The 16,883-nt window shown below is 41.7% G+C and overlaps 1 protein-coding gene across 1 annotated transcript in view; it reads left to right on the forward strand.

The window, feature by feature from the left end:
- LOC124722012 overlaps window positions 1-16,883 on the forward strand; it is a 190,930-nt gene that overhangs the window by 60,535 nt on the left and 113,512 nt on the right. Inside the window, exons 3-4 of the mRNA XM_047247189.1 lie at window positions 6,319-6,580; window positions 8,582-8,711. Coding sequence (XP_047103145.1) covers window positions 6,319-6,580; window positions 8,582-8,711 — 392 coding nt within the window. The remainder of the gene's footprint in view (window positions 1-6,318; window positions 6,581-8,581; window positions 8,712-16,883) is intronic.

Here is a 16,883-nt window from a genome sequence, read left to right on the forward strand (position 1 = left end):
GTAGTGTAAGAAACAGAAGTCTGTAATCAGATATTTTTCTTGAATTTAATTTTGTTACTCTCTTGTAAAAAAAATTAAAAAGGAGCAAGGTATGGTTTTTGTTGAACACAGTTCTGCTAGTTAAAATATCATTGTTGTGTTTCTGTATTGTATTATCACAAATAAAACCTAATGCCTCTGTATTAATGCCACTTGAAACAAAAACTTTCTTATTGGCGCTTAGAACAAGTCAGTGTCCTGGTATGAAACTTAGGACGTTCTTAATAAATTATTTATTTTCCAATTTGTCTCATCATTTTTTGCAGGATATGATGGATAGCATAATTTTGTGGTATCAGAATATATGGTTCTGACTAAACAAGACGGGTTGCTGACGCAACTATTTTGATCTAAATGATACTTAATGATCGAAACATGTAATCTAATTAAAAATGTGCAACTGAGACGGGACAATAAATAAGAATTATCTTAAATATCAACATTGTTGCTGAATCTCTCAAGACGAATATGTCGGCTATCGTATCAGAATACCTTCTTAATTTATGGATAAAAATAAGTGATGTAAAGGAGATAGGAGATACATTGTTCTTTGATTCTTCTGACAAATGTGGGGGTTGGCAGTTACATCATTTCCCATTTCTACTCTCCACTTGTTTCTGTAGTCAGATGCCTTCCCTGGCGCCATGTCGTCTTAATCTGTAGGGGTAACTATCAGGTACGCTATTAGCCTGCGTTTCATGTAACTCTATTCTGAAAGAAGATTGTAGCTTAACGACACATCAACTGTGACGTCACTGGAAACAGGGCACTAGCTTAACTCAAGGAGAGAAAAGGAACTAGCCCGTGGCCTATTCAAAGGAACTATACCAGCATTCACTCGAAAACAAGCTATTGTCCTAACCATGGGGCCTAATGAATCGGTATATCACTATCCTGCGTGTTTTCTTGATTTAAATGTCCATGTGTTGGGTTATAGAGACGGACATAAGGAACGTGCTCGTTATATGAGAATCTGTATAGGACGCGTTTCTTCCGCGTCCCGGAGCAACGGGTGGTTACCGTAGCGTGCGTATTACATCCGGATTTGTTTCACCTTTCAATCTCACAGGCTCTCTCTATTTTTGCGTTGCGTTGACATTTCTGTCAAAACTAAAAGTTTACTACCACCAAAGAAGCGTGTCAACTGCAATACTTCGACCAGTGACCGTTTTTTCTCATTTTTACATAAAAATTAGTTTTGAGCCTTTCTTTTGCGCTTTTGCGCTTACAAAAAGTTCTTATGGACGTCTTTCAACGGTAAAATCCGTATTTTAGGTGCGAAACTGGTTAGCTAACTGTGGCACTGGGCCGAGTGAAGTGCGCAGCGGTTAGCACAGTGAACTCGCATTCGGGAGGACGACGGTTCAAACCCTCATCTGTCCTTCTTGATGTAGGTTTTCCGTAATTTACCTAAATCTCTTCAGGAAAATGCCGGGATGGTTCCTTTGAAAGGGTACGGCCGATTTCCTTCCCTAATACGCTGGGACCGATGACCTTGCTGTTTGGTCCCCTCCCCCAAACCTTTGGTGCTGAACTTATGATCTGATTTTGCTAATTGTTCATGGTTTCTGTGAAAGCCTGCGACTGTGAAATCAATGAGTTCGTTTATAATTAATTTTTCTGCTACCAGTCACTATTTTCTTTTATTCATACTTCACACGGCGCGTTTCAGAAAATGATTCCCATTTTCAAGTATGTTTTCTCTTTGTACTTTGCCATTTTTATGTAATGTTTTCGTTCTGTGACATTCTGTTTTGTTTTGTTGGTTTTATTTCAATATATAAAAATACGCACAATTTTTAGTTAGTTACCTACTTTTTTCTACTTAGTTAGTGGCGAAATTTGGAAAACCGGCACTTACAGTTTTCTTATTGTCCCCTTGTGCAAAGTCTCACACATGTTAAACATCACACACAATTTTTAGTGTAGGGTGTACATCGAGAATAACTTACATAAACAGTTACAAAGATGATTTGAGACGTAGTTGACAGAGAAAATGTTACAGGTGTTCCACAGTCAACTTAGGACAAACAGTCCGAAATTTCAACACCAGGTACAGAGAGCGCATTAAAGCCTACACACACAACAGATAGACACCAGTAATAGCCACACACAAAATTAACACAGGGCACCCATTTGTAAAAGTAGAGAAAATTTTCAAAGTACTCCACCGACTAAATAAAGAGCGTAAACTCCGTTTGTTACAAGAACTGGAGATATATTCACATTACAGAAAATATGAAGACAAAATGTTAAATGGTAAACTTGAAAATCAATAAGTGAATCTCTTTAGATTCTTTGACAATCTACTTAAATAAAAATAGTAACACATAGAAATAAGCAGCACTGTAAAAAAAATAGATATAAGCAAATTATGATCCATACTTTTAAGATAAGTACCCTCTGTATAAAAGAGTATCATAATCTGTGGAACACCTGTAACATTATCTATGTCAACTATATCTAAACTCACCTTTGTAACTGTTTGTTTATGTAAGTTATTCTCGATGTACACCCTGCACTGAAAATTATGTGTGATGTTTAACATGTGCGAGACTCTGCGCAAATGGACCATAAGAAAACTGTAAGAACAAGTTCTTCTAAATTTCGACGCTAAATATATACAAAAAATCGATAACTAACTAAAATTTGTGCGTTTTTTATAAAGTGCAGTAAAGTCAATAAAACAAAACAGAACCTTACATATCGGAGACAATGTAAAAATGGAATAGTACACAGAGAAAACACACTGGAAAATGCGTATCATTCCCCAAATGCGTCGTGTAAAATATGAATAAAACAAAACAGTGGCTGGTAGCAGAAAAGTTGTTTATAAACAAACCCATCGTAAACTTTTTCCGCTACTGTGCTCTTCCCACTGCCGTTGCGCGGCTCCTCCCTACAGCATCCACGGAAGAATCGCGGGCTGTCCCGCTGTAGGGCGCGCCCGGAAGTGTACTCATCAATAGGCGCACTTCCACTTCCGCCTGCCGGGCCTCTCTGACGTCATCTAACGGCGCTACTACTCTCAACTGCGACCGCATTTCCAAGATATTTGTAACGAAGTAAAAACCTCCCATTTTAATTTATTTTCTAGATTTGACATAATTAAGCCACTCATTTCTTTCTATACCTGCATCAGTTATAAATAATTAATCATTCCATTTTAGCCACATATTGTGTAACAGATACCATACCCCTGTGACTGAACGGTTGGCGTATCTGATTAATAAGATGGGGACTCGGTGTCGATCTCCGATACCACCAGGGATATTTCTTTAATGAGAGGTCTGAAACGGGATCCACAGTCTCGTAACGACAGCTTAGATGGTATTTGAACGAGAAGCAGCAGCTCTGCCAATGTTATTCACTGGAAGAGCTGTACGGTGACTCTCCGCCATCGCAATACTCCAAACAAGGCGATTAATACACTACTGGCCATTAAAATTGCCACACCAAGAAGAAATGCAGATGATAAACGGGTATTCATTGGACAAAGATATTATACTAGAACTGACATGTGACTATATTTTCACGCAATTTGGGTGCATAGATCCTGAGAAATCAGAACCCCGAACAACGTGATGGTACGCATTTCTCCTCATTACACGCTTCTGTAGCACGTCATCTTCGTGGTGCAGCAATTTTAATGGCCAGTAGTGTACATTGGACTAGTATATGAGTAGTGGGATTCAAACGCCGTTCAGTCAGATTTAAGGTTTCAGCGATTTCCCTAAATTACTTTAGGAGAATACGTGGATGGTTCTGTTTAAAAGGCTACGGCTAATTCACTTTCCCTTCCTCCTCCAGCTTATCTCACTATCGGGGGTGCAAAACTTTACCTCTCCTCCTTATCCTGTGTCGCAGTTACACCACAGAGAGAGGATGAAGTAGCAGTCACTCTGGAAGAAAAATGGTTCAAATGGCTCTGAGCACTAAGCGACTTAACTTCTGAGGTCATCAGTCGCCTAGAACTTAGAACTAATTAAACCTAACTAACCTAAGGACATCACACACATCCATGCCCGAGGCAGGATTCGAACCTGCGACCGTAGCGGTCGCTCGGCTCCAGACTGTAGTACCTAGAACCGCACGGCCACTCCGGCCGGTTCTATGGAAGAAAAAGTCTTGCCAGGACGATGGAACCACAATGTTAGTATCATTTTTTCTTGTTAACAACTCTATTTTGAGGCATTTGTTTTTCATAGTGGGTAGCTATCTTCCTTTCCTGTTCATGAGAGTTTAAGTTTTCTTCCATATGTTTCAATAGCAGATCCCCCATCCAAAATAACGCGAAGTTTTAAATAGACCAAGTCGCAATCTCTACCAAAATGAAACAAGAAAGATGAAAATGTAGTTTTGTCTCATTTCATACCCACAAACTAGGAAGGCTCATAAACAGATACAATCTTTGACACCGAAAAACTAAAGCGAGCGCGGAGTTCCTGAAAACGGTTCTGTCAAGCGAATATGACTGTAATGAATATAAAATACGTCTGAGTAGGCTCTGCATGGAGCTCACGGAAATCAAAAGAAAGAAAACATTATATTTCTAATGGAATAACACCTCCAAACCGGTTTTCAAATAAATCTATAAAGCGTGGAAATTAAATTATAAACTAATTCGAGAACCTACTGCAAATCTTTCAAAATAGAAGAGACCAAATATCTGGAGTGGTCAGAACTGAAAAATGCATTTATAGAAAGTTTCATACTGAAAATACAGAATAAACCTGTAAGGGAAGAGAAAACATTAAGTAACACAGAATCTTTAAAAGGAAACTCATGAGCTGAAAGCTAACGTCGCTGTACTTTCAACGAAAGGCCGGTTTGTTCCGAACCGGCAGGACTATATTAAAACTCGAACAATCGGCGGTAAACGCACAGGACTTATCAAGACGGTGAAAATTACATCCAGCTTCGGCAGAGTACAGGTTTGGCAGCCCCAGTCTTCACGAGCTGAGGGCTGGTCAGCAGTACCACTCCTACACTACCTGATCAAAAGTATCAGTACACTCCGAGAGATGCGGAACTATTAGATGTTACGAAAGCCGGACCGTCAGTATAACAGGAGGGAAGGGTGGAGTATTTTGTTGTCAGTACAGAAGCAGCAACATGAGAACTCTGTGCCTTCGAATGTGGACTAGTCATTGGATGCCACCTCAGTAAAGAATCATCAGGGACATGTCAACCCCTCTAAAGCTGTCCAAGTCGACTGTTGGTGATGTTTTTGTGAAGTGAAAACAAACAAGAGCAGGCAGATCTCATGTACTGACCGTCGAGTATTGCGGACGGTGGTTGTAAAAAATGGCATGAAATCAATGGAAAAAATCACTCATGAGCTCCAAAATGATACCAGCAGTCCGCCTAGCGTGTTGACTATGCGTAGAGCGTTAAGAAGAATGGGGTAAAATGGCTGAGCAGCTCCTCATAAGCCACATATTCCTGTCCTAAGCGACAGCTGAAGTTGTGTAAAGTGCGACGGCACTGGACAGTGGATGACTGGAAACTGAAGTATTTAATTTAAAAAGCTCCAATTTTACATAACGTAACTAAATTATCTTCTCCATTTCGTACCTAAAGCCTCTTCCGTAGCTTAAGTGTATCTAGTGCTTAGCCTATATTGTTTACTTGAAAAGACAAGAAAAATCATAAAAACGTCCGTAACATCTAAAATAAGAACTGTAACAAAATATTATTTTCGTGGGGCAGTTTTCAGTTGCACTAATATCTTAGTGCAAAATTTAGCATATGTAGCTATTAAACTGAGCGTCTCTGAAAAGACCGTAAAATTGCTAAATTTGGTCAAACTACATGATTTAATATTTCCAATATTTATTACACCCTTTGGTTGATGGTATATCTGTACTACCGATTATTTGGGAAGGTATACCACAACATTTCAACGCTCCCTATGGTTGCGGTAAAGCCACGCCTACATCCCTGATAGACCAGTAGGTATCTACAATGTAAACACAGATTTTTTAGAATGAGCTGTATGTCCATTTGAAGTCATATTTTGAAATAGCGCTAGTGCTTTTGTTCTGATATTTGCTCAGGTGAAGATTACTTTTTTTGTCGCTCACAAGGGGAATTCCTAGCAGACTTGAAGAATGTATAGAATTATCCACACTGTACAGACCACTGAATATCTGTGCGCAGTGCATTTATATATGAAGAATAGTCATGTGTCACTGTTACAAATGTTTGTTAACAGCTTTTTGTTAATTTCAAATAAAGCCTAGTTTCATTATCAGTATTATCATATTTGTTTTACAGGTGAGAGATACGTTGCCGCCATTCAAGGTTTTAGAGAAATGCCAGGATTTGTGCCTACGAGATCGGACTGCTACGAACAATTTAGTCAGGACTTGCACATCATTTGACTTCCAAGCAGGAAATCGTATTACTTCGTTCAGTGGATCATCAGAGTATGAAGAATCAACGTGTTATTTAACGAGAGAACAAGCTCATCCAGAGGGTATCGGGAACCTTGTCTTAGTACCGAATAGTGTACACTTCACTGAAGTGTGCTTGATGTGTAAGTAATTATGCTAGTAATACTTTCGTTTTTAATATTCCTTATACCTTATCTGGTAACAGTTAAGTTTTGTAAAACTATTTCTTGTATTTACAACGTGAAAATGAAATGGACCCATTCTTCACGTCTTGTTCATTAGATTTCTCCAAAGTCTAAAGCTGTTGAGAGAGTGCTGACAATGAAATTACTATTGTAACACCATTGTCCTGTGATATAATTTGGATCCTGAAAGTTTGATATTATTCTATAGAAGGAATCCACAAAATATAAATGAAAAAAGAAAGCATGACCGCCAAGAAACTGTAGTAAGAGTATTTATTCATGTCTAGTTTCTATATTGTAGTCATCTTCTTGTTGAGATAATCAAATCATACTGGCTTGCAAGGATGAGCGAATGCCATCATATATTGTGAAGCATTAAGCATTATAGAAAGTTTCTGTAACCGTACTTGTAAAATTGGCATACTATGATAATAGTGTGGGACTGGGGAGCTTTACAGTAAGCATTTACGTCATTATACAGAGTATTTTCTATTATAAGTACAAACGAAAGGGCCGAGCAGAGGACCAGGAAATAAGTAAATAATTCTAATAGACACAGGTCCGGAAACCAATGGATGCAAACTGCAGATATGCACTTGAGAACAAACACTTTACTAGTATTTCACGTGGCAACCGTTCATGTGAAGGATAGTTTCAGCATGTTTCATCATAGTTGGCCGTAAACGTTCAAAAATCTCAGGCGTGTTCCGAATACATTGCAACCATCCAAAATGCGTTCCCAGAGTTCGTCGGAACTATCAACGGGACTAGAATACACCAAAGCTTTTAAACCACACAAAAAAATCCAAAGGGTTCAAGTCGGGGTACCTGGCCACGCAGGAAATGTGGCCCCATCAACCGATCACCAACGACACCTTCTCAAACGTTAATGGAGAGTCTCCGCTGATGTGCGACCTCAATGGTTGTATGAGGGTTTCCATAAACCCAAACGTGTGTGATGTGGATGCTCATAATACCATCTCGATAAAGCATGCTTCATCTGTAAACAACAAGTACGCGAGGAACTGTGTATCATTCCCACATTGTGCAAGGATCCATTGATAGAAGACAACCCTGACTGAAGAGCCAGGTGCGGCCAGTGACTGCACATTTTGTACGTGATATGTGTATAACTGTCCTTTATCTAATATCTGCCATATGAGGAAGGGCGAAACGCGTTCTGCTGCAACAATCCCTCTGGTAACTGTGCCCGCACGCACTTGATGTAATACACACTCCCGCTATCGTGGTGTCGACATTGTTCTTGGTCTACCTGCATATTGTACGTTGGGTTTGAAAGAACTGGTCTCGCGCAGATACAGACGGGACAAGCTGCTGTCTGACTGTCTACTCTGAAGATGCGCTTCGCAATCGTGCTGCCTCACGTGCATTACCATTTGCACGCTATTATATGAGATGGATGTCGACCATTTTGTCGTTTGAAAATGTGTGTGGAGCCACGTCAACCGCTTCAAATTCTACTTGTGCTGTTCACTGTAGGAACCGGTACCTGGACTGTAAGGCTAAGTTTATGCTGCAGCTTCGCGGCTGGCACATCACTGTTGGTTAGTTGAATACTTTACTTTCACTGGTGACGTGAAGAGTGACCTTGAAGACATTAACAGGGTTGTATCACTGACGTGACCGCGCATGGGGGAAACCATTCGTTATCGGACCTACTTTTATAAGGATTATTTGCTTGTATTATTGTCTCTACTCCCCCCTTTCGTTTATCTTATAATAGTCAAGCATGCTATATAATCAGAATATATTTGATGTAGTGTATACACTGTCTTGCACCACATACCAAATGCTATGTGTCTATATGTCTGTTGGCGGTCATGTCTATCTTTATCAAGTACTTGGTAGCTTTGGAGAACCACCCTCACAAAAAATAGTGAAGTATAAATGGTTTTTCATTCATTTGTTCATTTCATAGTATATTCTTCTTCGTTGCAGCTAGCCGCATCGAGAGGGATTGTCCTAACCGTCATTACGTCTTTGAAAGGCATCCACGAAAAAAACTGAAGCTTCCAGCAAGTGACGTCAAAGATGTGACAGCTTCTAATCGAACAGATTGTGAAGACAGGTTAGTTAGAGACTTCGACTAAACTGATATATGTATATTAGATCAGAAGTTACAATAGATTTATTACGAATACCGCTATTTTTCTTACAGCAAGTATGTTTCTTTCGAAACAACCTGCATGTTCCCTGTCAATTTGTAATTTCACGCTTAATATGTCGTCAGATCGATTACTTTAGTGTACACTTACGAGTAATTGTATCAGAGATGACGGCGATCTCACGAAGCGAAGCTTCCACAAGCAAGACGCTACCGAGGGGGTGGCGAGGTAGGTCCCCGCCAGAAGCACAGGCACAGAGAGAGCCCAAAAACAGACAAGGAAAAATGACAGTTCAAGAACGAACCGGAGGAGATACATGACTCTCTTACACCTCGTGTTCCTTTTTTCTGCCCACAAGAAAAAGCCGTTCACTCGACATACGACTGTAAACGCACGATGTTGCCACAGTGTCATTTCTAGTCATGTAGTCCAAGTAGCATCATAAACAAACGTCTACCACTGAGCTTCTAGGATATTTATGGCAGTTCTAGTTACTGCAGTGTATCGTGAACGGTAATCAGCAAATTAGGGATGATAAAAAACTACTTAAGGTCGATAGTTGGGAACAAACTATTGTGTCGATAGAATGCAACATAGCTGCTAAACTTGACTTCAATGATTAAATCAGTGAGTTTGCTTCACTCAAATCAAGGAAATGCGAAGTATAATTGTAACAACAACCCAAGAGATATTTTCTCAATTCTTAATTATATCCCTTTTTCATTTATTTATATTAAATAATTTATGCTCTTTAGGAAGAGCAAATAAAATCTGATGACCTGTGTCGTTGTTGTTGTTATTGTTGTGGTCTTCAGTCCGAAAACTGGTTTGAAGGAGCTCTCATTGCTACTCTATCCCCTGCAGCCTCTTCATTTCCGAATAACTGCTCCAACCCACATCCTTTTGAACCTGCTTACTGTATTCATCTCTTAGTTTCTCTCTATAATTTTCAGTCTCCACATATCCCTCCTATTCTAAATTGAAGTTTCCTTGATGTCTCAGAATGCACCCTATGAACCGACCGCTTCATGTAGTCCAGTTGTGTCACAAGTTTATTTTCTCCCTAGTTCTATTCAGTACATCCTGATTAATTACGTGATCTACTCACCTAATCTTCAGCATTCTTCTGTAGCACAACACTTGAAAAGTTTCTATTCTCTTCTCGTATGAAGTGCCTGTTGCCTACGTTTCACATCCGTAAAAGGCTGCACTCCAGACAAACACCTTCATAAAATGTTCAAATGTGTGTGAAATCTTATGGGACTTAACTGCTAAGGTCATCAGTTCCTAAGCTTACACACTACTTAACCTAAATTATCCTAAGGACTAACACACACACCCATGCCCGAGGGAGGACTCGAACCTCCGCCGGAATCAGCCGCACAGTCCATGACTGCAGCGCCCTAGACCGCGCGGCTAATCCCGCAAACACTTTCATAAATGACTTCCTAACACTTAAATTTATATTCGATGTTAACAAAATTCCCCTCTGCACAAATGCTTTTTATGCTTTGTGATTTTATATCCTCTCTACTTCGACCATCATCAGTTATTTTGCTGCCTAAATAGCAAAACTCATCTCCTACTTTTAGCGTCTCATTTCCTAATCTAATTCCCTTAGCATCGCCTGATTAAATTGTTTTTGATTTTGTTGATGTTCATCTTATGTCCTTTCCAAGACGCTGTCCCGTTCAACTGCTCTTCCAAGTCCTTTGCTTTTTCTGACAGAATGTTACAATGTTATCGGCAAACTTCAAAGTTTTTATTTCTTCTCGCTGAACTTCTTCAAATTTTTCTTTGGTTTCCTTTATTGCTTATTCATTGTATAGACTTAATAATGCCAGAAATAGGTTATAACATTGTCTAGCTCCATTCTCAAACGTTGTCTCCCTTTCAAGCCCTTCGATTTTTATAACTGCCGTCGGGTTTCTCAACAAGTTGTAAATAACCTTTCGCTCCCTGTACTTCTCCCCTGCTACCACAGAATTTCAAAGAGTGTTTTCTAGCCAGCATTGTCAAAAGCTTTCTCTAAGTCTACAAATACTATAAACGTAGGATAACCTATGTTCTAAGAGAAGTCGTAGGGTTGCATTGCTTCGCGTGCTCCTACATTTCTCCGAAGCCATACTGATCTTCATCAAGGCTGGTTTCTACCAGCTTTTCCGTTCTTCTGTAAATAATTCATGTCAGTATTTTGCAACCACTACTCATTAAACTGATAGTATGGTAATTTTCTCACCTATCAGCAACTGCTGTCGTTGGAATTGCAATTATTACATTATTCTTGGGCTTCTGAAGATACCTCACACATTTTGCACACTGGCTGGAATAGTTTGGTCATGGCTGTCCCTCTCAAGGATATCAGTAGTTGTGAGGGAATGTCGTCTACTCCAAGGGCCATGTTTCAACTTAGGTCTTTCACTGCTCTATCAAATTATTCACGCAGTATCAGATCTCCCATTCCATTATCACCTAGTTCTGCTTCGCTCTCTATAATACTGCATCCAACTCTTTTCCCTCACGTAGCACCTCTGTATATTCTTGCTATCTTTCAGTTTTCGCTTCTTTGTTTAGCACTCTTGATGTTCAAACAGCTGCTTCTCTTTTCTCCAAAAGACTCTTTAAGTTTCCTATAGGCGGTATCTACCTTACCCTTTCCTATACATGCTTCTGTGTGTCCTCTAGCGATTTCTGCACTTCCTGCAAGTCTTATTTTTTTATACGTCTGTATTCACTTTTGCTTGCTTCATTTGTTGCATTTTTATATTTTGTCCTTTCATTAACTAAATTCAGTATATCCTGTGTTATCCAAGGACTTTTACTAGCACTTCTCTTTTTACCTAATTGATCCTTGCTCCCTTCACTACTTCATCTTTCAAATTGACCCATTCGCCTTCTACTGTATTCCTTTCCCCAGTTTCAGTCAGTCGTTGCCTGATGGTCTCTCTGAAACTCTCAACCTCTGGTTCTTTCAACTTATCCTCGTCCCATCTCCTTAACTTCGTACCTTTTTGCAATTTCCTCAGTTTTAATCTATACTTCATAACCAACAAACTGTGGTCAGAGATCATTTATGGCCCTGGAAGTGTCTTACAGTTTAAAATCTGGTTCCGAAATCACTGTCTTACCATTGCATAATCAACCAGAAATCCTGTAGTGTCCTCTGATGTCTTCCATATATTCAGTCTTCTTTCGTAGTTCTTAAACAGTGTGTTAGCGGTGATTATATAATATTCTGTGCAACATTCTACCAGGCGGTTTCCTGTTCCATTCCTTTCGCCCAGCCAATGTTTCCTTTCTTTTCCTTCTCCTCCTTTTCCTACTATCGAATTCTAGTCTCCGAACACAATTAAATTTTTTCTCTCCTTTATGTGTCTGAATAATTTCTTTTATCTCATCATACATTCTTTTAATCTCTCCATCATTTGCGGTGCTAGTTGGCATATAACCTCGTACTACTTTGGTGGGTGTTGGTTTCGTGCCTTTTTGGTTACAATAATGCGTTCACTATGCTGTTCATAGTGGCTTACCTGCATTCCAATTTTCTTCATTATTAAACCTACACCTGTATTACCCCTATTTGATTTTGTATTTATAATCCTGTATTCATCCGACCAGAAGTATTGTTACTCCTGCCACTGAACTTCACTAATTCCCACTATATCTAACTTCAACCTATCCAGTTCTCTTTTTAAATTTTCTAATCTACCTACCGATTAAGGGATCTAACACTCCGCAATCCGATCCGTAGAATGACATTTTGTTTTCTCGTGATAACGATCTCCTCCTGAGCAGTCCCCTCCCAGAGATCCGGGGACTATTTTACCTCCGAAATATTTTACTCAATAGTATCTCATCATCATTTAACCGTACAGTAGAGCTGCATGCCCGCGGGAAAAATGCGGGAAGCATAGCAATGCCATGTTGTCTAACGTTACAAAGACAAATCAGACCGTTAATGATAATGAGCGTATGGCAATGTTCGCCGGGAGGCTCCATGCGGGGAAGTTCGGCCGCCGGATTGCAAGTTCTTTTTAGTTGACGCCACTTCGGCGACTTTGCGCGTCAGTGATGATGAAGAACACACGACACCCAGTGATCACGAGGCAGAGAAAAATCTCTGACCTCGCCGGGAATCGAACCCGGGACCCCGTGCGCAGGAAGCGAGAACGTTACCCCAAGACCACGAACTGAGGACATCAGACGGTTATTATAGATCTACTAAAACCAATTATAGGAGCTGCTGTAAAGAATAAGATATAGCTGCAGTTTCTTGTACTTTCAATACTTCTAAAAAGTTTGTACAATTTGATTTATTTAATTCAGCGATGCATTTCATTAATTGTGTGCAGTATTTTCGTTAATATACTTCATTTAGGTACCATTATATTCGTGAAAATTGCTTCACTTTTATTAAACTTGCTTACAAAATCACAAAATTTTCTTAAACTCAACAGAATAAAATTGTTGCAGGAACATGGTCTTTTGGAGGACGGATATCATAATCACGCTGTTGATCAATGCAGAATCGTTCGCTCCCAACGACTCTTCCGACAAAAGTATCTAGTGGATATCTTCAAAATTTTCCATAAACAAGTGCGAACGGTCTGCGAATGTATCTCTATCCCCAGAACAAGAAAAATATTACATACGTGTCCCAGATATGCAATAACAGTATACTGCACACATCGTGAAGATAACTATGAAAAATGTAATACCGAGCCATTTAAAAATATGTAGAGACTACTCTGAGTGCCAAAACTTCAGATGACTGGGCTATTCGTAATGCGTTGTTAGTCTGGTAAACTAATTTGATATAGTAATAATTTTTGACGGACAGTCTGAACGAATTACGGGTATCAGTTGCTCCCAAAGTGTTTTCAGTCATTTTTTCTTTCATCCATCCATCCAAAAAGTAGTCCAGTACGTCAACTACGCCATCCTACCAACTTGTTGTGCAGACATGCTCTTTTATTACATTTCATAAAGTACTAAAGTACACTTACGTCGTTACCCATGAATTACCTTATCGCTATGTAAAAAGATGCACTTCTTCCAGGGCAATCTGTCGCTCGATAAAATGCCACGCTGTATATCCACAAGAAATCATTTTTCCAAAGTCTGCAAAAAAATCTTGGAATTTACACGTAGACCTCCAGTTGTGGTGCGAGTTAGACGGTGGAGTTCAAGCCTCCTCACCGTTGCCCAAGAATTCATGGTGTGAATATAATTAAATCCATCACATCTTTTCTTTACAAGCAGAAAATGTATGGGTGTGCATTACATGCTAACACCTAAGAGCACGGCTTGATCCGTTTATCGATCATCGCCCTCATTCCACTTTTTTTTTTCTTTATTGTATTTCAATTCCCCATCAGGGCGGGCTGGCAGCAGCATATGCGCTGCTCTTCAGCCCAAAGACATAGAACAAACAATAGAAGACAGTGAAAAATATACAAAGGAGAGAATATGGTGAACATAGATATAAAAAAGGGGGAACATCACGGAAGGCAATAGACAAAAAAAGGGGCGACTGTAAAAGGGAGATAAAAAACTGTTTAAAAGTAGCGCACACAAAAAGCCACACACTGTGAAAATTAAAAGAACACAAGGCACAGTATGACTGGAGCATAAAAAGTATCGACAGATGGTGTAACACAAAACAAACACTGACAGCGAACCTCAAGGCAGTACACAATTAAAATCACACCTCTTGGCACACAGGAGAAGCAGCACTAAACACAACACTGACGTGGCACACTGGCGATGATCAAAACGGAGGATCTGCCAGGCACAAGGAGATGAGGGAGACCGGAAGAAGGGAGGGAGGGGAAGAGAGGGGGGGAGATGGGCGCGCTGAAGAGGGCCAGGTAGGAAGGGATGCGGGAAGGAAAGAGGCAAGTATGGGATGCAGGGTCTCAGGGGGGGGGGGAGGAGGAAAATCCGCTCTGGGAGAAGGAGGGGAGAGGAGAAAGGGGGCCCTGGGGAGTGGGGGGGACAAGGCCAGGTTATAGTTGGAAGGAAGGGTAGATGTCACAGCAAAGTTCGTCATCCGAGAGGGGGAGACACTGGAAATTGCCCTGATGAAGGAGATGGAGGGTGTGGAGGTGGAGAGAGGGAGGGACACAGCAATAGAGGCACGGCAATGGGTGGGGGGTGGAGAGGAAGGAGGAAAACACAGGGTGGGGGGGGGGGGGGATCAAGCCTGCAGACAATGTAAAGGATGTGGAGATGTTGGAGGAACAGGAGGAGGTGGGGGAAAGGGATCAGTTCATACAGGAACCGTGTGGGGGAAGGAAGGCGGATATGGAAGGCCAGGTGGAGCACATGGCGTTCAAGGATTTGGAGGGCCTTGTAAAAGCGGGTGGGGGCGGAGATCCAGGATATGCTGGCACAACAGAGGATAGAACGGATGAGGGATTTGTAGGTGTGGAGGATGGTAGAAGGATGCAATCCCCATGTCCAGCCAGACAGGAGTTTCAGAAGGCAGAGGCAGGAATGGGCTTTCTGCTTGATGGTCTGGAGATGAGGGGTCCAGGTGAGGTGTCGGTCGAGGGTGAGGCCAAGGTATCTCAGGGTGGGGGTGAGCTCGATGGGACGACCATAAAGGGTGAGGTAGAAATCATGGAGGCGAAAGGAGTGAGTGGTGCGTTATATGATGATTGCCTGGGTTTTGGAGGGGTTGAGATGGAGGAACCACTGGTTATACCAAATGGTGAACTGGTTAAGGTGGGTTTGAAGGGTACATTGGGACCGTTGAAGGGTAGGAGAGAGAGCCAGGAAGGCGGTGTCATCAGCATACTGGAGAAGGTGGACTGGTGAGGGTGGCTTGGGCATATCAGCCGCATACAAGAGATAAAGGAGAGGGGAGAGGACAGAACCCTGGGGGACGCCAGCCGTGGTATAAAAGATACAGGAGCTGGTGTTGTGGAGGGTGACATAGGAAGGACGGTGCGAGAGGAAGGAAGCGAGTGTGTGTGTGTGTGTGTGTGTGTGGTTTGAGGTTTTCGGGCGCTAAACAGCGTGGTCATCAGCGCCCAAACGCATAGAAAATCGAAGTGAAACAAGTAGGTAATCGTGACTGGCGGACCTCTTACCTAAAGCCTGGGTGAACCAGTCACCCAGCAGCACATTAAAATCCTCTCCCTAAAATCCGAGGCAACAAATTGGACAGGACACAAAACCGTAAGACCTTAACCACAGTCGTTGCGTCGCCTTGCAAAATAGAGGGCAAATCCGGTGGCAAGGAAACCACCGCCCTCTGGTCAGAGAATAAAGGACAGTCAAGTAAAATGTGGCGGACAGTTATCTGGACGCCACAAGCACTACAGATTGGGGGGTCCTCCCGCCGGAGTAAAAAACCGTGCGTTAAGGGACTGTGCCCGATGCGGAGGCGGGTGAGGAGAACCTCATCCCGCCTGCATGACTGGTAGGACGTACGCCATGGCCGCGTGGTGGCCTTGACCAGACGCAGCTTATTTTCACCGACTGCCAGCCACTCCTCTTCCCATTGACGCATAACACGAGAACGCAAAAGGGAGGTAACAGCATGGAGGGGGACGGCACATTCAACAACGTGAGGGAGGGAACATGCATCATTGGCAGCCACATCCGCCAGTTCGTTTCCCCTAATACCCACATGCCCCGGCACCCAGCAGAAAGAAACCTCCTTCCCCTGCCGTTGCAGGTGGAGTAGGGCATCATGGATGTTCTGGACGACCGTATCCGCTGCGTACAAGTGTTGCATGGTCTGAAGGGCACTCAGGGAGCCAGAACAGATGAGAAACTTAAGACTGGGAACACATCTCATCTGCTCCAATGCCCGCAAGATCGCAAACAATTCGGCTTCAAAGATGGTAAACGCTGCAGGAAGCCGTAACTTGACGACTCGATCAGGGAAAACAACAGCACAACCTACAGAGTCCCCCTGTTTAGAGCCATCCGTAAATACTGGTACATGGTCTGCATGCTGGTTTAAAATATCGTAAAATAAGGAGGTAAAAACAAACGCAGGAGTGCAGCTCCTCCGGTACTCTGACAAGTCTAAAAGGACGCTGGGCCTCTGGAGCAACCAGGGAGGCAGGCGGGTAAAACCCTGGAGTTGGGGTGCCACACGCTCCACACCAAGGGACTCA

The sequence above is a fragment of the Schistocerca piceifrons genome, chromosome X (assembly GCF_021461385.2).
Source record: "Schistocerca piceifrons isolate TAMUIC-IGC-003096 chromosome X, iqSchPice1.1, whole genome shotgun sequence".
In the NCBI taxonomy this organism is placed as follows: Eukaryota; Metazoa; Arthropoda; class Insecta; order Orthoptera; family Acrididae; genus Schistocerca; species Schistocerca piceifrons.